Genomic DNA, 24,437 nt, shown 5'->3' on the forward strand with positions numbered 1-24,437 from the left:
TTCTATTAGTTTTATTAACTTTTATTAACGCGTACTCCTTTTGTATGTGTGTGTGTGTGTGTGTGTGTGTGTGTGTGTATTCGTACCTACAGCGTAACTTTTATTAAATTTATTCACTTTTTTTAACGGGTAACGCTTCCCTTTTTTTTTTTTTTTTTTCGTTTTCTTTTGTTAATTCGAATTTGAAACGTACGTGTGTAACTTTCATTAACTACGCAACTTTTATTAATTTTATACACTTTTTAACGGGTAACTCTTCCTTTTATCCGTTTTCTTTCGTTGTTTTGTTAATCCATATTTGTAGCGAACGTAGCTTTCATTAAATGCGCAACTTTTCATCAGTTCGTATTAGCAGCTTAACTTTTACGGTATAAACAGACGAGGAAGGAATAGTTATGGTAGCATTCACGCACCAACACACACACACACACACACACACACACACACACACACACACACACAAACACACACACAGTCTCATTGTAACTTTTCTCAACTTTATTAACCTTTATTAACGCGTAACTTCGTATTAGCAGCATAACTTTTGAAACAGGCGAGGAATGAGCGCTGTGGCGGCGTCTATGCACCGACAAACACACACAATAACGTTTGCGACAACCCTGTGATACTCAGCCACAACATTATGTCCAGGAAGGTTTGGTCATACGTAAGTTGCAGGTTTTGGTTTTGGCCACTCCAGCAACATAGACAGAATCATTAACTCTTACAATAGCTGGGATTATTTGGTAGATTTGTTAGTATTTTTACTTCTGATGCGAAGAAAATGTTTACGATAGATACTGATTCGTTAATGTAAGATTATGTGTGCATGTGAGTGTGTGTGTGTTACTTTTTACTGCAAGTCTTTTTTTGCAGTCATATCCATACATACGCACCTTAATATTCCGAGACAGACAGATAGCACGAGTATATATAAATCGTGACAGAAAAGAGGCATGCAAACTGATGCAGAAACACAAAGATGAGGATTAAGACACAGATAAAGACCGACAGAGTTTGAGAGACGAAAGACTATCAGAGAAACAGAGATACACACTGACAAATAACATACGAACTGACAGAGACGCAAAGTGAGAGACAGAGGCGATGGCAGACAGGCGCCTAATGACAGAGAAAGAGAAATGCCTTGGTGGAAAGCTTCTACCATTATTCTTTGTCTGTTTGGTGAGAGACAAAGAATCCCCTCTTTAAACGCTTTGTTCTCTCCTTACGACAGTTTTCAAAGCCCACAGAAATTATAGCCCAGATTTCCCTGTGTGTTCTTTGACTGATGGTTCAGAATCAACGTTAAACTACCATCAAAAATCTTGGGAATGTCCTTGAAAACCAAAGGAACTTCTACTTGAGTCTTGAATATAAGAGATGAGACGAGATGTTTAGGAATACGGTGAAAAGAGAGAGAGGAATGTGACGGCGTGCTTGGAGTGTCGCCCCTGCACTGCAAACCGTACTAACAAAAAGCACAGCAGAGTGAGCAACGCAAGATATCCAAGATTAGCAGACGCTAGTAAACAAGCAAGCAAATGTAGCACAGAAACAAATATCAAAGGAAAAATAAAAGAAAAAAAAGTAAATCATGCAGTAACATGACTCAAAATACAAAATTTGAAAGAAAAACCACTCGGCAAATTATGAAAAATGAATGAGTAAATAAAAGGGCCAACAAATATGATAAAAAAAAAAAAAAAAAGTTACACACCCAGCGCCCATGAAAGTCCGCAACTTGAGTTTGACTCGAGACCAGTTGAAGGCAAATATCTTACATAAATAATCGAGGGTTCTGGGATACCGAAAAAAAAATAAAAATAAAAGGAAAAGAAAACATGCAGGTATAGAGAGCCTTTATCTTGGAAACCATCAAAGCAGCAGCAGCGGTGGGTACACATTCTCTCTCTCTCTCTCTCTCTCTCTCTCTCTCTCTCTCTCTCTCTCTCTCTCTCTCTCTCTCTCTCTCTAGCATAAAAGACCAACCAAGAACACGAGAAATAGGTATAAAATAAAAATCCCGCAAAATTCTCCATTTCTCCCCCAAAAAAATAGTGCACGAAATATTTACTCACGGACAGTGCAAGGTAAACACAACCCAAGGAACCAGACAGGGGCAGGAGAGCAGGCAAACAAGGTGACACTAACAAACATGGTGAGAGTGAAATTACTTGTAGGCGACGAATTACAGATGAGCAGGAAGGAAATATACACACGTTCCATCGCGTTACGTGTGATATATAAACGTCTGAGCGGCAGGCGTGTGGATGGAAAGCCGACTGGGAGGCACTGAAGGAGAGAGCCGCCGGGTGTTTACAGTCCTGACATCGTATTTACAAATGTCTCGCCGTCTTATCTTCGCCACTTTCAACAGGCTCTAGTCAAACTTACCAAGGATTTTAAGGGTTTTTATGATTCTGGTGGTAGTGGTAGATTCTACATTACCAGCGGAGGAAACACCGATGAGAACCCGCTGGTCATCTCTGTGGCTTTTGAAAATAACTCTGTAAGCACGGAGAGTTTTAGAATAGGAGCAGTGACATCTACATTCGTCTTATATATATATTTACAATGGTGACGATGACTCCAACCACTACTACTACTACTACTACTATTACTACTACTAATGCTACTACTACTACTAATGTTACTACTACTACTACTACTACTACTACTACTACTAAGTGCTACTATACCACGAGCGAACCTTAATTCACTCACTTTGTATTTACTTTACTCTCCAATAACGAAAGTAAACATACATAGGTGCTCTCTCTCTCTCTCTCTCTCTCTCTCTCTCTCTCTCTCTCTCTCTCTCTCTCTCTCTCTCTCTCTCTCTCTCTCTCTCTCTCTCTCCATTAAAAATTACATCTAATTACCGAGACTAAATTTGCTTCCTCTTTCCTCACATCCTCCCCTTTATCTTCCACACTCCGTAAATACTCCTCCACCTCCTCCACCTCCACCTCCTCCTCCTCCTCCTTCTCTTCCTCCTCCTCTTTTCCCCCTCCCATCCTACCAATATGGCTGCCACAATTCCAAAGTTTTCCACGCATCTCTTATTGAATTTTCGTATAAAAACGCGATTGTTCTTTTTCACCCTCCCCGTCGCGATGCAGGAGCGAGGCGGCAGCTGAGGCCACGATATAGATTTTCCACGCCTTTGGTGCATGGGGAAGGAAAGTTATTCCCTTCATTATCCAAACCTTAACAGCGACAACCAGGGGGAGGGACTGGAGGCTTCGCTGCTGCGGTAATCGTCACGGAAATGCAACACACTGACGGGCACAGATCAAGCTTAACGAGGCGGCGTGAGGGGAAACGTCAGGCAGAAATAATGGAGGTGTGGTGTGTGGTGATGTGGTGGTGAGGTGAGGTGTGGTGTAGTATTTTGAAACACTCCGATCTCACCAGGACTGTTTTCAAAGGGTCTTAGTTGGGTTTTCATGCGTGTTTTCTTTCCGCTGGTAATGCATAATCCTTGTTGAGCTCTCACTAGAATCATACAACCCTTAAAACCTCCGATAGCTTGATTTCCTATTTACGTTACAGTGCTTGATAAATTATCACTACCATTAGGGAAATACTCCTGAAAAAATCGTAATCCCATTCCAGCCTGTAAAAGTAGTTGAGACATGACGCCAGAACGTTTGAGAATATGATCATGCGTCGTGCAGTAATGGAGTTACAAACTATTGCATGTTACTGTCGTGTGTCCTCTTTGCTGCCGTGGCGGTGGTAGTGGTAGTGGTGACGGCAGTGACAGAAATTACTGTTTTCACTCAAGAGCCGTACATTTGTTATTACTGTTACTGCTGTTGTTATTACTGGTGTTGGCAGTGGCAGCAGGGGTGTTCTTCCTCCCTTAAGGGGCGTGTGTAGCTGTTTGTGTCGTGTATATATAAATATATCCGCTGCCTTTTGTGCGGGGGAACAATTTAACTGGCGGTGCATGTGAAAGTTGTAATCCTTTTGTGTCCTCGGAGCTCGGAGCTCGTGACCGTATCTGTTATTTTCGCTTTGACAGATAAATACGCGTTTTTGTGCTGAGAGAGAGAGAGAGAGAGAGAGAGAGAGAGAGAGAGAGAGAGAGAGAGAGAGAGAGAGATATCAAGACTGTATCAATCGCTCGGTGTACACAAGGTAGTCTGCCACAAACAAAGCAAAGCCACTAGTGTATTGTCTGTCTCGCTGGACGCTTCTCCCAGGGGCGTGGCGTGATGATCACTGTATCATTCGCGTCTTAACTCCATGGTGACGCAATTCCTGATGATTTCACGCTAGCAGTTTTTTTTTCTTTTTTTTTATTACTTTTTATGTGAGAGGGATTCTGGCCTAGGGCACCAAGAGAAAAAAGACTCATTTGAAGTTGTTCTGATCGTTTAACAAATTATCTGCATCATCAAGACTGAAGAACACCCATGGGAGCTCGAACTAATCATCTGTGTGGCCTTCTGAGATTAGTTCTTATGACAGACAGGAGATATTTTTACGGGAAATTATACTAAGTTTGATACATAATGACTACACTGTGCTGTGAAAGTTATAGTGCAATGGTACAGTATTTTCTCATCTCGCTATGCACTTCCGTATCACTTCCTCATCTTCCGCATCTCTCTGAGCCCCTCCCACAGTGGCTTAAAGCTGTGTGTGCACTGAAGGGGAAAACGTTTAACTTAATGAAGGGGAAAGTATTTCAGAGGGGAATGTGGCAGGGAATCTGGAGCACGCAGGTGACACATTGAAAGTGTACAAGTCAATTAAACTTGTATATTTCTGCTTGTTGATGGAAAATGACGCAAATGGATGAAATTGGAGGTGTAAGACAACACTGGATGCTGTACCAGTGATGTGATTCATCCTTGCTTTAAGTTAAGACTCTTATTCGTAAAACGTTTCTGTGTTGTATCGACACTTATAATAGGCTGCAGTTGAAGTTACACTGATTGCTATCAAGAATTGCTATCATGATCCTAGCGAGAGCTGAACAAGACCTTTACATCGTTAGTGAGGGAAAACATCACTCAGAATACACACACACACACATACACGTTTAAATTAAAAAATTTCCTTGACCTCTGAAGTAAGGGTGATGCCACCTGTTGTCTAGTGTGCTATTCGATATTGTCTTTCCATATAAAAACATTACACGCACTCATAACAGCTCATAACACCTCCATGTCCTTTTATTGTCACTCACTAAACTAATTCCCTAGTTTTTCGCAAACCGACGATTACGGGAGTGAAAACAAGATTATTCCATTGGTCAGCTGCAAAGCGTACGGCCACTACGAGTCTATCTGCGTGAAACAATGATTTGCATGGAGAAATATTGTCAATGCTGAATGAAAAAAACAAGATTTACATATTTATCTATGACTTCAAACAAAGAGGTAATTGCTTTAACAGAATAATGGAATAAAAGATTAACTCCTTTCTGTTTTAGTTCCGCAATTTTTTTTATGGTGTGTGTGTGTGTGTGTGTGTGTGTGTGTGTGTGTGTGTGTGTGTCTCTGTGTGTGTGTGTGTGTGTGTGTGTGTGTGTGTGTGTGTGTGTGTGTGTGTGTGTGTGTGTGTGTCTGTGTGTGTGTGTGTGTGTGTGTGTGTGTGCGTGTGTGTGTGTGTGTGTGTTTGTTTTGCTATATTATATGCACGTCACCACCACCATCACCATGACCACGACCACCACCAGCCCCGTTTCCGTATCACACCAAGTCATGTACTGTCAGAATATATGATATGGATTTGCAGCAGCACTGTGGATGCCTACTACAAGGCGAGGGGAGGAATTATGGAAGGAGGAGGAAGGATGAGGAAGAGGAAGGGCAGAGAGGAGAGAGGAGTCAAAGCAGTTTACATATAATGTTTTTTTTTTATATATATATTTTCCGTCACAGTTTTTCATTTTGTGTCTGCAGATTATTTTCTTTTTTATCTATTCCTTTCTGCACATTTGGTGTCGTCAGTACATGCAATAACTTGTAAAGTTACTGCATGTAGTCTAGAAATATGAAAGCGGGACATTCCACCGCTCTTCAGACTCCGTAAAATTTCAACAAACATCCACAGCAGTTACGTAGTCACCGAGCGAAAGACAGCGGCAGGCAGACATCATTTAATCCGGCGGCAAAATCTCCTCCACTGTAACGTTTGATATTTACTTTCCTCCGCTCCGACACACTGGATTCATGACGCCTGTGTTCCCCTTCCGTCACCCGTGTCCTCCACCATGCACGAAACTTACTCACATCTGTTTTTTTTTACCTTGAATAGTCTCTCTCTCTCTCTCTCTCTCTCTCTCTCTCTCTCTCTCTGGTGCAGACTATGCCGTAAAAATAACAAAGAAGACCTGGAGCGTACAAGATAAAGAACTATAAGACGACGCGAGACGAACCAGGAGTTGGTGAGCAGCTGACTGGGAAAAAACAATCGTACGCAATACACATAGGCTAATACATCTTTTCGACACGAGTCACACCGCCGAAGCAACAATTCATGCAAACGATTTTCCCGCCAGTCAGCGATACGTCAGGAGCGAGATGGATGAGATCAGCACTCTGCCTCACAGTCACGCCAACACAGCAGCCGCTCAAGCCAACACTCCCCAATCACGCCAACACAACAGCCCAGCCAACACTCACTCCACATATCCTGAGCCTTCAACTGCTGAGAGACACACGATTGACCAATGTTGAATAAGTCTATGGAATACTGCTAAGAGAGAAAAGTTGCATTCTTAAACTTCGCCCTACAATTACAGCAACACAACAGTTCAGCCAACACTGCAGCCACACACTGAGGGCCACACGCTTCACTAATGTTGAATAAGTCCGCATCATGGAAATTTATGGAGTACCAAAAAGAGAAGGTTCACATTTTTAAACGTTTAGGTGTCTCATCTCGATAACTACTGGGAACTGTTGTTATGCTTGCTTCCACTATTCAAAATCACTCCCCACTCAGCTCTCCCCTCACACTAGTCAGAACCACACCGCTCTTACCCCTCTCATCCTTACCTCTCCCTCCGGAATTGCACCCTACTCATCTCCCTCCTCCTCACACTCACTATTCAGAGCAACATCCCACTTATTTCTCCTACCATTACCTCTCCCTCTAGAATCGCACAACACCCATCTCTCACTCATCTTGCCCACACTCTATTCTGAGCAACACCCCTCTCACCTCCGCCATCCTTATTCCCCCTTTTACATCTTCTCTTCTCTTCTCTCTATTTCTCCAATTACTTCATGAATATATGTATAGAGATTTTTCCATGCTTCCATAATCCAAAATTTCAGCCCTTTACAGATTTTCGCATTACGTTCACGAAATAAAAAAAAAAATAAAAATAAATAAATAAAAAGTTTGGGTTTCCTTTTCCTTCTATTTGCAGGTACACATAATACGGAAATTTACAGATTCTCGCATTACATTCACGAAATTAAAAAGTGGGGAAAAAAGTTTGTTTCCTCTTCCTTCTATTTGCAGGTACAAATACTAATACGGAAATACAGAGCCTCCGTTGGGCCACTGAAACTCATAAACGTGAAACGAAGTGGAGGTTTCAAAAGTTTCGACAGAATTTCAATTGGACTCCCAAAATCAAGTAATTTCACATTCTTCGCTCTTTTCCTTTTTTGGTGATTCCTTCATGAGATTTTTTTTTTCACACTCTCTCTCTCTCTCTCTCTCTCTCTCTCTCTCTCTCTCTCTCTCTCTCTCTCTCTCTCTCTCTCTTCTCAACGTAGATTCGTCTGATTGGCCTCCTGACGGTAAATACTGCCAACCTGCCTCACGGGAGTAAATACGATGAGATGGAATCGAAATTAAGCTGCGTATTGCGATGGACTAAAGCTGCATGATGCTTACGGGAAACAAAAAAACAGAGAAAATGGCAAAATTATGTGAGGCAGAGGAGAATTAAAGTGTGTGTGTGTGTGTGTGTGTGTGTGTGTGTGTGTGTGTGTGTGTGTGTGTGTGTGTGTGTGTGTGTGTGTGTGTGTGTGTGTGTGTGTGTGTGTTATGGAGGGTTTAGGGGCACAAAGGAGAACACTGCAGATAAAAAAATATGAGAGGAGGTCAAGGAGAATGAAGGAGAGGCGGAGGCAACACACCTGAAACTCCTGCAGGAGAGAGAGAGAGAGAGAGAGAGAGAGAGAGAGAGAGAGAGAGAGAGAGAGAGAGAGAGAGAGAGAGAGAGAGAGAGAGAGAGAGAGAGAGAGAGAGTATGTATGTGTATGTATGTATGTGAGTATGTATGTGTGTGTAGGCGCCCCACAACACTCACCTTGCACAGCAGTGGCGGCGCTGCTCTCCGTGACATCACCTGCGGGAGAAACAAGCAGGTAAATCACGAGTCATTCCAAGGTGAGTCACGAGAGCAGAAGCATCAGGTATCTATATCTATGAAATAAAAATAGCCGGCTATTAAACACACACTTTACCTCAGGGCTCATCCTTGAATAGAAACGTTGGGATTATAAATTAATTGTTGTATTATGGGGAGAGGAGGTGATAGGAGAAAAGGACGTGAATCTACATCCTCATATTCCGTACTGCCTGGCGCTCTTAAACCTTTCATTGTGATACGAAACACTTAACAGCACCAGAAGTAGTGTATGAAACTTTTATAAACATCTACAAGAAAGGAGATTAAAAAGTAAAGATTTTGCAGTTTCCACCCAGTTTAGAGATTGAAGGTGGCTGTAGAACAAGGTAAAGATGTATCAGCGATTAGTAATTAAGGAAAGATACATCAAATAGCAGCCAAAGGGTTTAACACCTCACAACACTAGTCTTAATCACATTATTCTCTAATCCTATTGTTTTCAGTGACTAGAGAAATTATTAATTGGGTTATAATGCATGTCCGTTCTCTATAATACAAAATCCCTGCTGAACTCTCACTAGGATGACGGTAATGATCCTAGTAGCAGTAGTAGTAGTAGTAGTAGTAGTAGTAGTAGTAGTAATATTATCTAAGTACTCCTAAACACAAACATAGCGCAGGGAACTAAAAAAATAATAATAATAATAATAAATAAATAAAAAAAAATAGATGCTGATCAGACTCAGGTAAACAAAGAATCGGTACCACGCCGGCGGTAGCCTAATCAGCACGTTTAGAATTAAATCAAAAATGAAAATATCCAGCATTACTCCGGCTTTCCTCTGTGAATACTGGAATTAAAACGAAATGAGAACGATCCCTCTAATGAAAGAGACTTTTTATGTACCTGGCAACTTCTGCCTTTATGATTATATGAAAAAAAAAGTCGTCAGTTTCTTTTTTTTTTCGTTTATTTCCGTTTTTTTTTTTTTTTTCCTTTTATTATAGTGCTGCCATATCTTGTAGAGTACACACACACACACACACACACACACACACACACACACACACACACACAAGTTGATACAATTGTATTTCACGAATCGCTTGAACTCAGAATGGTAAAAAATAATCCAATCATTCACTGACGTCGAGAAAAGTTGGTTAAAAACAAACAAAAATCACATCAAACGTCAAGAAATGAAAATTCGTTGAGCTCAATTGGTTGAAAATAAAAATAATACAAGATAAAAAAAAAAAAAAAAAGAACGTGCTCGCCAATCTTCACACTTTCTATCTATATCTATACTAAAAAGAATAAAAAATATTGCCGTAATTCCTTCGCAATGATAACAAATACAATGTGAACTTACTTTCAACTTTACAATTTATGCAAACTAACTCGCAAATGAGAGCTAACTTTTTTTATTATTATTATTTCCTTTCATCATTTTACAGCTATGGTCAACAGTGCATATGGGAGCTAATTTAGCTTTTCATTTACCTTTTTTTTTAAATTTACCGCTTTGGTCAGCAGTGTATCACATCCTGCATCATATCCTGCCGTGTGATGTGAGTGAATTCCTTCCTACCTTCATAACTCCACCTTAACCATGAAAAACTACTTTTATTGAACCACACACACCTCCCCACTTACTCCACTCCATTGCACTTCCCTTTCTCTCTCCCCTTTACTCACTGACAGCGGCTGAGGTAGACAAAGCATTCGGGCAGAGGCAGCAAACTTTCTCTAACGGCGGGAAGAGTTAATCCGCGAGGCAGTTGTTCCGTGATAAGTGAGAGGCATTACGGCAGCTGCCTGATACGCGGCGCCACTTTGTTCAGGGTCAGGCTGGCGGAGCAGAGGTAAAAGGAACCAAAAGACTGAATGATCTGTCTTCCTTCATACCAGAGTGGGAGGAGAAGAATGGTGAGGAAATGAAGGAAAAGTACGGACAGATAACTGATTAGGAAAAGAAGTAGGGAGGAAAGGAACGGAGAGGGACAGAGGGAGAAAAAAAAACAAAAGGTGGAGATGGAACACTAATCATGAGAGAGGGGGGAAGGACGACAAGAGTGGGGATAAAGAATTACTGAAGAGGGTAAGGAAAGAAAAGGAAAGGAAAATACTGGTGATTAAATTATTGTGAAAGGAGAATAAGAAGGAAGGGAAGAAATAGCGAAATGGGAAAGATGGAAAGCAGAGAAGAGAGGGAAGGGATGGAAAAAGGGGAGGGAAAACTGATGAGGTAAAGGAAAGGAAGAAGCTGGTGGACAGAGAACCAAGGAGGAAAAGAAGAGGAGCATGGGAAAAATGATAACTGGGAGAAAATGAGAAAGGAGGAGAAAAGAGGATGTAAGGAACTAAGATTAACGGGAAAAAAGGAAAGGAAGGAATGAAGAAAGCAGGAACAGAGGGAAAGATAAGAAAGGAAGGGAAAATGAGAGTAAGGATTGATGGCGGAAGAGGGAATAAGAGGAAAAGAAAAGAAATGAAGATCAACGACTAAAAATGGATGAAGGAAAAGTAGGTAGGGCTTCATGATGAGAGAAAAGATCGCACGAAGGTGATGCAACACTTAAGGAAGGAAAGAAGTTGGGGAAAAAAATCTTGGGTATTTTTTGTGACCAGTATGTTTGCGCTTTTCTGAGAAGATAGTGGAGATGATGAGAGGAGAGGATGAGGGGAGAGGATGAGGGGCGAGGGGTGCCTTATCACGGACATGAACACTCGTTTCGCTCCCGCATGTAACCTGTATTATACGTACATTTCCCTGAATTCTATGTGTCCGTGTCTTCTCAGCTTAAAAAATGAATAAACAAGAAACTATATGCAAAACAAAAAGGAATTTACTGTAGTTACCCATATATTTCTTTAGTTTTTATTTATTTTCTTCGTACCATTTTCCGTTTTCTATACAGCGCTCTCTCTCTCTCTCTCTCTCTCTCTCTCTCTCTCTCTCTCTCTCTCTCTCTGTTAGTCGTGCGTTTGGCAGCAGAGAGAATGTTATCGCTGACCACTCATTACCGCAGCAAGCGAAGCATTACTTGAAGCTAAGGGATGGTTCATCTTCACGGAATCTGCAGGAAGGAAGCTGCTCGCTGGACTGTAAGGTCACACACACACACACACACTGCCAGTCTGCCACAGCCACCACCGAGTTGTACGTATCATCATCATCAATTTCCGTGGGCTCAAAGACGTGAACAAGACCCATATCAAAAAAAAAAAAAAATCAGGCTCTCATTAGTACTATCTACAAACACCACACAGTTCAAGTTCTCATGCGTGGTTCTCTCAGGGATGTTGCAGAATATTAAACAATCACTACAATCACGAAAACACCTTTGAATATACGTACTAATGAGTTCCACTGTTGTTAGTTAAAAGACTGAACGGAGATGAATGCCTAAAGTGATGTAGACAACAGGGATCATGTCAAGAGAAGGGAAAGTACTGTATCTCATTGTGTAACGGGAATGGTTCCTCCTGCCGACGACGCTGAAGACAAATGGACAATTGAGGGAAACAACACTAGCACATAACACGTTTGTTCCTGCTCTGCCCTGTTGTTGTTGTCTGGTACGTCTTGCTTTCAGTCCCTTCTGTTTGTCTTTTCCCTCTTTTTCACCTCAGTAATGTAATACAACCGATCTTATAAATAACGGCGCCGCATGACCATGTTTTTTTATGACGCCATGGAAGAAATCAATCTTATAAATAACCTGCTTTCTCTTTACAACAAAGTCACCAACATCAACACACACTTCCTACTCCCATGTCAACAAAACACTGGCGGCACCTGTTTGTTTATCCACAATCGGGCACCACAGCCGGCAGGACGCCCGTGACTGGTGGAGGCAGATGAGGCTCGCGGGTGATTGGCTGTCATACGCGTCATACAGCACAATCCTCGTTAAACTGTTACAGTTATCATGATCAAGAAAGAAAGAAAACTAATTTCCATTAGAGCTCGTTAAAAGTAAAGATAAAACGCAGAAGTGTTTGAGAATACGGTAGTAGATAATAAGGCACTGGAAACTCACCTCGTGGCACTACAGTACACACAGGCATCCCTCCATTCAACTTCTATAAAAACTCGTATCCCAAAACACAGCCTGAATAACACCAAGGAATGTGAAGGCAATGATGAAAACTTGTAACATCCAAACTCTTCCCCACCCCCTCATTTCGCTGCATTAATTGGAAGGTCTGTCCTAAGCTCAGTTACTTCTCATTGAATTAAAAGAGAAAGAGGATGGAAGGGAACGGAATGGCACATGGCAAACTCACTTATAAACTCATGGCAAATGATGGAAAGGTTATAATAGAAGACAGTAACACCGGATGCTTCTCAGCAACAGTGGTTATTGTTTGGCGACTGTGCTCTTCTCTGGCGGCAGATTCATGAACTTCTAACAATAGATAACTAGCGAACTGGCGTTTATATACAGAGCTATTAAGGACATTCTGATAATTAGGAAAGCAACTGGTGCATATTGAAACCCACTAACATGCTAACGCTTCCTCATCAGGATCTCAATGTGTGGCAGCCATTAACACTACTCAGGTAATGACTACAAGAGAAGCAACTGATAACGACGTTCTTCCACTCACTGCTCTCACCTCTCCCTCTCACCTCCTGTTTCATTTTCGCCCTGACCCACCCATCGCCATATTGAGCGCGAAAGAGAAGGGTTCCACAGCTGTGTCAGGCATAAATCGTTTCCTTGAGGTCTAAGGGTGTAACACAGCGTCGAAGCTTCATCTCGCACGTTTCGAAGCCAAAAAATTATGTTTTTATCGATTGTTCTCTCATATCCTTTTTACCCACGCTATTAATCTGATGCTGCTGCTGCTGTTCCTCCTCCTTTTCCTTCTCCTCCTCCTCCTCTTCCTCCTCCTCCTCCTTCTCCTGATACTATTACTAGGTTTTACTGGTACTGCTACTACTACTACTACTACTACTACTACTACTATTACCACTACTATTACTACTATTACTGCTTCTACTACTACTACTGCTACTACTACTAGTACTACTACTACTACTATTTCCATCGAGAGAGAGAGAGAGAGAGAGAGAGAGAGAGAGAGAGAGAGAGAGAGAGCAATAAAAGACATTTGAAATCCTCATCAAATCAACATTAATTACTGAAAATGGAATTTTTCGGAAAAGAGGAGAATGAGAAATTTTCTTCTCTCTCTCTCTCTCTCTCTCTCTCTCTCTCTCTCTCTCTCTCTCTCTCTCTCTCTCTCTCACACACACACACGCAAACACAAATCAGCCATAACAAATGCCTATATTACACACTGGATGCTCCCCGCCACTCCCCGAGTATCACCCAACACCCACGCATCTCTCACCACTCTCGCTTTCACTTGCTTTACTCATCCATCCATCCATCCATCCACCCATCCCTGCACCTCATCACTGTTGTAATTATTTGATGGAACAATAACTGAACTATTAACAGTGATGGGGAATGTCGATCAATACTTCATTACAACAGGATGAAGTTTCCATTCTTTTTTTTTTCTTTCACTTTTCTTTCGCTTCACTCGGGAAAAAGAAAAAAACAACCGAACATATATGATTTTTGGTGCGATTCAAATTTATAAGTTCAAAAAAAAATATGTAAACACTATTTTTTTTAAAACACGACTACTAATGAACGAGGATTTTTATTTGGCGCTTCAACATTCTCTTAACCCTTTTAATACCATGGCATAGGTTTAGCTTTATTATGCATGTTATTAGAGGATTAAGTTGAGTCTACGATATTCTTTGTTTTATGATGAAGGGATTATACCTCGTATTCCTAATTAAACATTTCGGTGTTTTACGTCAGTCACTTTTAACATATTCCAGTGGAAGTTATTACGGTTCTAACTCTTTCACTACTAGCTGACACATTTTCCCTTAATTACTAACCACTCTGAGACATCTTTTCTTTTCCTACAGCCACCTCTAAACATTGTATTAGTTAGAAATTGCAAAGCCTGTATTTCTTTTATCGACTTCTTTCTTGTAGATGCTTATAAAGATTCCATGCATTGTTTTCAGTGGTGTAAATTGTTGGATACCGCAGTGAAAAGGTAAATCGGTGGCTTCATGACTGTAGTGATGGTTAAAAAATTCTACATCATCGCTGGAAAAGTAAAAAAAAAAAAAATCCATGAGAACTCGCATAAACCCCAAGAGTTCCTACCACTTTATATAGTCACTCATCTGGTAAATAATGACAATAAACACCGTAAGTTAATTTCTTCAACACTATGAAAACGCTTCTAGAAATAAACTAAGTAATTTTGGGACCTCCTTCTATAACATTTTTGGGAGAACATTTTTTCTCTTATTTTTGCGCCCTTACCCAGAATTCCTAACACGTAAAAAAAAAAAAGAAAAAAAAAAAAAAAGTATATAAATAAAAGGTTTTCTTTGTCCCCGCTGTAACATCAGACACCAAGATAACTGATTCGGTGCTGGGCGTGGCTGAGAGAGGGAAGCGGCGTATGGCTGGCAGGCGTGGCAGACAAGACGGGAAGGGCAGGTAAGTGACTGTAAATATGCTTCTGGCTTTTCTCCTTGTGTTTGCACGGCGTTAGTCAGCCTCGCTCTTGTTAGGAGAATGGAAGGCGAGTGTGAATGGCTCTCGTCCACCTTGGGCAAACCTTTTACTGAGGCTGATGGAAAGAAATTGTGTCGAAGAGGAAGCACGCCCAACTCGCAAGCTGGCTGGAACATTATTCTCGCATCCAGATACAAAACAAAATTCCAGGCTTACAAACAACGATCTGCAGATTCCCTCCCTTCATATCCCAAGGTGAAGCGCTAAAGAACACAAGATCAGAAGGGAAACAGTAAGGTCCTTTATAAAACCCATCGTCTCTTTTTACGGCACTGAAACTGATTACTGAGTCTGTTCCTGTCGTCTACCACTTTGAGAGCCAATTTGTTTTTCCCTCTTTTTTAATCGATCAAGCTTGAACCCGTTACTTCTGGTGGTGTACGCGCAGGAATGTTTGGAAAGGATCATCAGCATCACAAGGTAAAAGAGGAGACAAGGCAGGGGACGCAGGAACGTGACTCAAGGAGAGCTTTGCTGATGTTTGGTTGTGTTTGAGAAAGGTAACAAGAAGGGAGTGCGTGAGTCTCTCTCTCTCTCTCTCTCTCTCTCTCTCTCTCTCTCTCTCTCTCTCTCTCTCAGGTCCGCCAAAGCTTTTTTAATTTCTATCTTACAAGAAATAAAAGCAATATTTCCATACAAATCTATTCCTAACTTAATACTTCAGAACGAAACTATTCCTAATCCATAATACATGATAAAGTAAGCTTCGCCAGACAAACCGTGACATGCATTCTGAAACCACCGCCACCACCACCACCACCACTATTCCCTTCCAGTAAGCACATAAGCCCAGCAGCAGTATTCAGAGCAGGGAATGAGAGCGGGCAACCTCGTGCAGCGCCGCGGCAACACCTGCGACCCACATAATGAACCTGGGACTGCTCATATGGGTGGAAAAGTGTCTTATGAAACGCCAATACAAGGAGGAGGAGGAGGAGAAGGAGGAGAAATAGCAGCCCGTACAGTCTTTCTGCTTTACTTCATAAATAAATTCGAGAGAAAAATAAATGAATAAATAAAACCTCGCGTCATTCAGTACAAGACGGTCATTTGAGGCTATACTTGACAGAACCTAAATAAAAACAAACACGAATATTTTTTTTTTACCATCGATCTCGCTGACACCGCCAAAGATAACGCAGAAACACAGCCATGATTTGCTTTAATGGCTAACCGTCCATACATTACAAGGTTTTCAAGTCTCAGGTCATTGAGTGGCTGCCGGTTATCGATGAGCAGCTGCCGGACTGACGCGGGACGAACTCACTCAGATCTATCACGGTGAAGTCTCTCTACTCGAGCTGGTGTCCGACAAATTTCTGGTTAGTGTGACAAACTGCGTGGTGGTGGTGGTGATGGTGGTGGTGATGGTCTCTCTCTCTCTCTCTCTCTCTCTCTCTCTCTCTCTCTCTCTCTCTCTCTCTCTCTCTCTCTCTCTCTCTCTCTCTCTCTCTCTCTATGACACACTCGGTCCTCTTTCTCTTCTTCTTTTGGACATTTGCCTCTTTTCTCTCCTTGTTTCTTTCCTCCTCCCTTCTATTTTTCCTCCTCGCCCTTTTCTGTTTAATTTTTCTGTCCTCTCTTTTTTTTATTTTTTTATTTATTTCTTTTCCGTTTACTCCCCCAGCACCTTTTCCTTGACTCACTTTTATGCTACGTAGAGTAAAATTCCTCTCACCGATGCTGTTGTCTGAGTGCATGATGAGTGTTGTGTTGAGTGTTAGGCGTCAAGAGACAAGCGTGTTCCCACCTCTGTTAATCTTGCCAGTAATCCCCATAGAGAGGGTACGGAGAGGAGGACGTGACACGAGTGATAGGATCGTACTATTCTGAAATTCTTCTGCCAGCACCTCCACTACATCCAAAAGGTTCTAGTTGAAGTGACGGGTTTTTAAAGGTGTTGGTATGGTTTTAGTGGCTAATTAACAAGATTTCTGCATTATTAATAGCAGAAACGCTCCTGAGAACTCGGTTAGTCATATCTGTGGCCTTTGAAAACAGTCGTGGTAAGAGAGCTAAGCGTTTTTTAATATTCTCTCTCTCTCTCTCTCTCTCTCTCTCTCTCTCTGATCTTTATTTGTGTTAGAAGATGGATATCGAACACTGGTTTGTTTTGGTTTCGAAATGTTAGGTTCATTTCCACGAAACGAAGAGGAGTTACCGAAGTAATTGTTGGGTTTTCATTGAATTTGTAGTAACCGTGTGTGTGTGTGTGTGTGTGTGTGTGTGTGTGTGTGTGTGGTTTTTTTTTTGCCTGTAGTAACGCTGGGAGGCGATAATGTGATACCATTTCCATTACTATGAGAGAAAAATGTACTTGTATTATTTGCGTATTACAAGAGAGAGAGAGAGAGAGAGAGAGAGAGAGAGAGAGAGAGAGAGAGAGAGAGAGAGAGAGTAAAACAACTGCCATTATACTGTTTCGGAGCTTCGGGTTGTCATTATGCAAACCACTTGAATCTTTCCCAATCTAAATGGTTTGCATACAATTATTAGACCCATTGCAGCAAGCGCCGGGCCGGAAACACACACACACACACACACGGGGATTATTCATAGTTCTCGTGCTAAATAAATTCGTGTTAGAGAGACTGATGGACAGAGAGAGAGAGAGAGAGAGAGAGAGAGAGAGAGAGAGAGAGAGAGAGAGAGACGAGATTTGGTTGGAAGTAGAGAGAAAGAATCGAGAGAGAGAGAGAGAGAGAGAGAGAGAGAGAGAGGTAGTAGTAGTAGTAGTAGTAGTAGTAGCAGAACCACCACCATTACCAACAACAACAACAACAACAACAACAACAACAACAACAAAACATGTAATATACATTTTTTTTCAAACACGCAACGACGTTTAAATACATTTTTTCCCTTCAGTAAAAAAAAAAACATCGGCATTTTCGATAATCTCACCGGTAACAAGGAAGACTTTTGAGATTTGCAGATTTTCTTCACTCGCAGCAAGATCATTCCCTCAACAACAACAACAAAAAAAACAAGGCAAAGAATTAATTAAGACGAGAGATGAAAATTCCAAATACATTCAAGTAACAAACTATTTCACTCAAAAGTCCCTCCTATTTTTTCCTCCTCTTCTTCAGTCTTTCTTTCTACCTTTTCGTGCTCCTCCTCCTCCTCCTCCTCCTCCTCTTCCATCAGTGGCCACCAAAGGCTACAGGATCAACGTGTTTCCAAACTTTCTATCCCCTTCTCAAGTTTCTTTTTCAGACCTCCCTTCGAATCACTGAAGAAAAACGGAGAAGGAGGAGGAGGAGAAGCCACTTGGAACCTAAACGCATCAGTCTTTGCAGTGAAAGTATGATGAATAAATAAATAATAGATAAATAATAATGAGAAGGGTAATAATAATAATAATAATAATAATAATAATAATAATAATAATAATAATAATAATAATGAGTAGAAAATAATAGAAAACAAACGCAACTGGATGAAAATACTTTCTTTTTTTTTATTATTCACTGTGCCACTGAAAAAATAAATAAATAGATAAAACATGACCCCTCTCTCCCTCTTCCTGACACACACACACACACACACACACACACACACACACACACACACACACACACACACACACACACACACACACACACACACACACACACACACACACACACACATACACACACATCAACAATTCCCCATCAACAAACACAGCTACACAAACACACATACTCACAAATGTCAGGCAGCGCACCGACAAGATATTGATAAAACCAGAATATAATCAAGTTACCTCCGACGCGTGATTTGCTGAGTTTTCCATTCGTAGCGAGCGGAGCAGTTCCTTTCCCCTCCACCACCTCCATCTCCTCCCCCTCCTTTTCCTGTCTTGCTTCACCACACTATCCCTTCATCCGTCCTTTTGTTCGTCGATAAATGTCATAAAATTTCTTTACTATTATTTACGCCACTGATGCTCTAGTTTCTTTCGTGTGGGATTTGAGAGAAGAGGGCGACCTCACTGCAAAGTAAAGAATACGGTGATGAGCGTCTGTGGTTAGCGCAGTTGTCTTGCCGAGTTTACCTGTCTCAGCTCCTTGGAGGAAGAGACAAAGATCATGGCAGGTTGTACGTACGACTGGTTGGCTGACTGGTTGGCTCCATTACCTCGTGTCTCGTTTTATTAAGTGGTAAGGAGGGAGGAGAGGAGGATAAGGAAATTTTAGAAGTGAGTAAAGAAAATGGAGTGCAGAAGGGAATGAAGAAGGGGAAGAAAAGAAAGAGAAGAGAAGGGAAGGGAAGGGAAGTGTGGAAAGGAAAGTGAGTGAAGAAAACGGAAAGCAGAAGGGAAAGAAGAAAAAAGGAAGGGAAGGAAAGGGAAGGGAAAGAAAGGGAAAGGAAGGGATGGGAAAAGAAGGGAAGAAAAGGAAGGGAAGGAAAGAAAAGGGAAGGGAAGAGAAGAGAAGGGAAGAAAAAGGAACGTGTAAGATGGAAAGTGAATGAAGCAAATGGGATATCAGAAGGGAAGGAAGGAAGGGAAGGCAAGAGAAGAGAAGAGAAGAGAAGAGAAGAGAAGAGAAGAGAAAGGAAGGGAAGGGAAGGGAGGGAAGGGTGGCGATAAGTAAGGCGCTAGTCGTCCCAATGATGAGTGGTATTACTGGACTAAAATGTAAAGGGTACCGCTGAGTTATCTTTTCTTCACAACCCTTCAAAATGGCTCGGTCAGGATTACATTGGATTTAGTTACCGTGAATGTGTGCAGCAAATATTTATTGACTTCACAGTTCTTAAGCCATGCGTAATAGTATTTCTAATTCAGCTTTCTGCTCAACATTTTTTTTTCGTTTGTTTTTGGAAAGACGTAGACAGGGGAACCACCACCACTGTTGCTTCTCTCGATAACAGTGCACCACCACAAATGATCACCGTCATCACCACTGCTGTCCCCGCTATCACCACCACGATATCATCACTGCCACAACCTTTCCTAGCATGGACTTTCATGCAACGTTGATTTTTATTGTTATCGAGGAGAAGGGGAGGGAGGAAGAGGAAGAGGAGGAAGAGAAAGATGTGATGGTAGGTATGTAGAAGTAATACACAAAGGAAGGCAAAGGGAGATTAAACAATGACAAACCAGCTGTTCTTTACGAGGTTGTCTGTGATAAGCTACACTAACTGAAAGTAAGAAACGTTGAGAAAGGAGAAGGAGGAGGAGGAGGAGGCAGTTCTGCACCCGACAACAATACAAGAAGTTCAGGGTTCGAATTCTGGTTACGGCAGGGATCTTTCCGGGACGACTGGCCGCTCCAAGGTTCACCCAGCCTTAAAATGGATACTTGTCAACTAACACTGAGAACGTAGAAGCGGCGGAGGCGAGGAAGTGGCTATCCTACCCCGTATGCCGAGGAACAGGATGGGTGACGCTGCCAACAGATATACTACTCCATTACGTTTACGTTAGTAGTAGTAGTAGTAGAAGTAATAGTAGTAGTAATAGTAGTAGTAGTAACAGTAGTAGTAGTAGTAGTAGTAGTATAGTAGTAGTAGTAGTAGTAGTAGCAAAATAACAACCAAACAATATTAATAATAATAATAATGATAATGATAATAATAATAATAATAATAATAATAATGATAATAATAATAATATTAATAATAATAATAATACACTGATTCGTGCTGTATATACAAATAACTCAGCAGGTACGCGTATACATTTCTCTTTACAGTAATGGAAGTGGCATCACATTACAGCCTCTTGCCAGCGTTCCTAGCGGCTACACACACACACACACACACGCACACATATACACACACACACAATTACTCAAATAAAAGCACTGAAAATTCGAGCACAGAGCCAAACAAAGGAAACATCAAGGAAAAAAGATCCAAAAATAAGGTTGGGGGAAAAATGTTGCCGTGAAAGACTGGGCGTGAGAGACGAAGAGTGAGGAGCAGAGAGGCTGGAGCGGCAGTGTTAGGGGAGGCGGTGACGAGGAGTGCACAGTGCTATGATGCCGCTCGGTAAGGATGTGAAATGCTGTAGTTTACTTTACATATATATTGCACTTCTGAATGTGAGGAGAAATGGCTCTCTTATGACGTACTGGAACTCACACACAGACAGACTCGCATGGGTGAACTGAAGAATTCTCTCTCTCTCTCTCTCTCTCTCTCTCTCTCTCTCTCTCTCTCTCTCTCTCTCTCTCTCTCTCTCTCTCTCTCTCTCTCTCTCTCTCTCTCTCTTCCATCCCGTCCTCCCCGCATAGTTTACCCTCTTTTCTTCCCTCCCCACAAGAAGCAGGTACTCAAAACTCGATAGCGGCACATGATGTCCTCTTTGCATATCATCTCCCGCCGCCTCTGCCCGTGCTTGGTCGCCGTCCCCAGTGCTGCCCACCCGCCTCTCGCCGCCTCAACACAACTGCTTTTCTTTTAAGGGAAATATTTTTGCCTCTGGTTGCGTCTGAATCAGTGCTTTTGTACATTCAGGAGTCTTCTGTCACGGGAGTGTGGCTTGTATTCTTAAACGCTTTGCTGTTTCATCACGACTATTTTCAAAGCCAACAGAGATGATACGCCGGGTTATTGAGTGTTTATCCTGTTATTAATGTAGAAATCTTGATAATCCGTCACTAGAACCGCATAAACACCCCTAAAAACTCGTGTTACTTCAACTAGAGCCTTTTTGAAAGAAGTCTTTCAGAATATAATCTTAAATCTAACATCTCCCGACAGTTCCTTAACCTGGTACAAGACTCCGTGCGTACGATCCTATTAAGCAATGTCTGGTCTACCTGGACTGCGCATGCGCATTGCAGTTTCAACCCCTCTTGGTGAGTGGTTACCTCTGGCTCGCGACACAGGAGCGAGTCGCGCTGGTCTAAAAGGGCTTCCAGGTTCAGGTGAGCGTAGTTGTGAATAAATTAATTAAAAAGTTCGTGCAAATTTATTACCTATGATAGAATGATAATTAGTGGCCATGCAGTTTCCTCGCATGGCACACAAACATTAATTTAAATGTTACCTCTGCATCTCACACACCCACAAGTTACTCGACGCTTCACACTGTACTCAGGAGGGTTTATAAAAATTCCTGTAATGAAATATGAATACAGTAAGCAATAAAAAAAAACTACAAATAAAAAGAAAGGAAAAAAAAGACAGGTAGGAAACACTACAGTAATAACATTGGAAGGACATTAAGAGGAGAAAACGTGTGGCTCAGGGTTGGGGGAGGATACTAAAGCAAACATTCCAACCTTTTCACCGGTAAATTCTGGAACTCTTTCGGATTTCTCTTTTTCCACCTCGCTATTACCTGGACCAAGACACCTTGGCGGCCAAATTACCCAACCTGACTGCAATCCTTTTCTAATCTACTATTTTTTTTTTAGGGAATGGCAATTGGAGGTGCTTTATCTAATTTCATCTTAATTTCTTTCGGTTATAATTCTTTGTGCAGTCTCCTTTGCAGGTAAGAAAAGACATCATCACATTGCTTCACTTCGGCCACACAGCGACCTGCGCCGCAGCCTCCCAAATGCCAAAAGCTTTCCCATCATGGCCTCTTTTCCATTGGCTTTCCCTCTCCTTCACCATTCGTCCAGGCTTTCCTCACCTCCTTTACCTCTCCTCACCTTATTCTCTCCCTCCTCTTCCTTCTTCATGACCTTCCTCTCTTTCTTCGTAATCTCTCTTCACCTGATTCTCTCCCTCCTCTTTCCTCTTCATGACCTCTCTCCCTCTTACCTCCCTCGCTTCCTGACCTCGCCTCACTGCTCCACCTTCCCTTCTCGTTCGCCTCCCAGCAACCTCTAAGACCTCTTGCCTTCCTCTTCCTTCCTCCCCTTCGTCTTCCGCATCATTTTCCTCTCCATCTCCTTCTCCTTGTCTGAATCTCTATCCGTCTGCGCGTGGTTGAAATGATTTAACGGGGAAGCGGTGTTATGTCGCCCTTTGGAGCATCGGGGAAACTGATAGACTGATTTGAGGGCGGGATGAACAGGCCACGCGAGCACCTACGCGCACACACAGAGGAATAACAAACACTGCCGCTCGACTATTGTTCTCTTACACAGCAACTAGCAGTGACGCAATCGTTTGAAAGGCGCTTAGGGGGAAAATGGTGGGGGTTCCGTGTGTGTGTGTGTGTGTGTAGAGGGGCTGAGGGGAAGGCGGACGCTCGCTGTCCACCCGATAACGCTGACAGATGATTCAATTATTTAACTCACCGACTTTTGCTGAACGTCAGACTCTCTCTCTCTCTCTCTCTCTCTCTCTCTCTCTCTCTCTCTCTCTCTCTCTCTCTCTCTCTCTCTCTCTCTCTCTCTCTCTCTCTCTCTCTCTCTCTCTCTTCTCATGTTCAGTGTGTGTGTGTGTGTGTGTGTGAGCGGTTTTATCTTTTACATTCATCAAATTCATTAAATTACTTCCCTTTCTTATGAATCACGCATGATAAACGTTCATTGACCTCAATAATCATACAGTTTTCAAGTATTTTTGGTGACTAGAGAGAGAGGGGGGAGGGGGGACGAGCGGAGCAGGTCTAGTAGTACCAGCCTCTCCTCATAAGATTCATAATTCAATGTAATCTTGCACTAGACAACTTCAAACTCAGCGGTGTTCAGTGCTTGGCGAGGCGACCACTCCAGCCTCCCATGCACCACGCGGGGTGTGACTAAGCTGATGCAGGTAGAATGACACCTTTACTATTGAAAGATACGTTTATTTATATTAACATATCTCGATACTGAATTGGCTTTACTCGTGGAGTCTTTGTACAGCTGGGAAAGCATTAAACTCAAAACAACGGCGCCATGTCTTTTTTTTCTTTTTTTCATGACCAGATTGAACAAAAAAATTTTTAAAAATAGTGAACTAATAAAAAAAAACGACCATTTAATCATTGTTCTCCCCCCAAAAAAAAATGTAGTAGAAGAGTTTCAATAGGAAAGGCAAATTGAGTTCCAAAGGCTCCAGCGGTTCCAGAGAGTCCGGAGTTACACGCTGCCGCCACCCTCCTGTCTGGGAAACTCTGGCCGACCAATGAATGGCGCTTGATTGAATGTGCAACGAGTCACTGGCGTCCTCCATCCCTCCACAGAGGCGTGTTGGAGTCCCAGTCTCGGAACAGCGACGGCGGCAGACACACAGGGCCACATTCTCAAACGTTTTGGCATCCTCTCCACCACGAGCTCCTTCAACAGGCTGTGGTCATTAACGGTGTCAAGGGTATATGAAGGATTCTAGTAATGGCTTAACAGTGATCCTGAGTCATCAATGGGGGAAAAAGATATATGTATGAGAACAAGATGCAATAAACGTAGCACCATTCTTAAACCATTCTTCCCATTCTTCTAACAGACTCACCATCACCGCCACCATTCACATTCATCATCATCATCATCATCATCATTTATTTCGTGACAATAGTGAAGTCACGCAGATTTCATACGCATAAATGTATCAAGTAGAATTTAGCATGCCACGATCACGACAGATT

At 42.0% G+C, this 24,437-nt stretch overlaps 1 protein-coding gene across 2 annotated transcripts in view; it reads right to left on the reverse strand.

Moving 5' to 3' along the window:
• The window catches only part of LOC135111102 (DE-cadherin-like), a 99,511-nt gene that overhangs the window by 66,278 nt on the left and 8,796 nt on the right, over positions 1–24,437 (reverse strand). For both annotated transcript variants that reach the window (XM_064024060.1, XM_064024061.1), the window contains exon 2: positions 8,294–8,332. In XM_064024060.1, the coding sequence (XP_063880130.1) occupies positions 8,294–8,332 (39 nt within the window). The remainder of the gene's footprint in view (positions 1–8,293; positions 8,333–24,437) is intronic.

Source organism: Scylla paramamosain, chromosome 21, assembly GCF_035594125.1.
Source record: "Scylla paramamosain isolate STU-SP2022 chromosome 21, ASM3559412v1, whole genome shotgun sequence".
Lineage (NCBI taxonomy): Eukaryota > Metazoa > Arthropoda > Malacostraca > Decapoda > Portunidae > Scylla > Scylla paramamosain.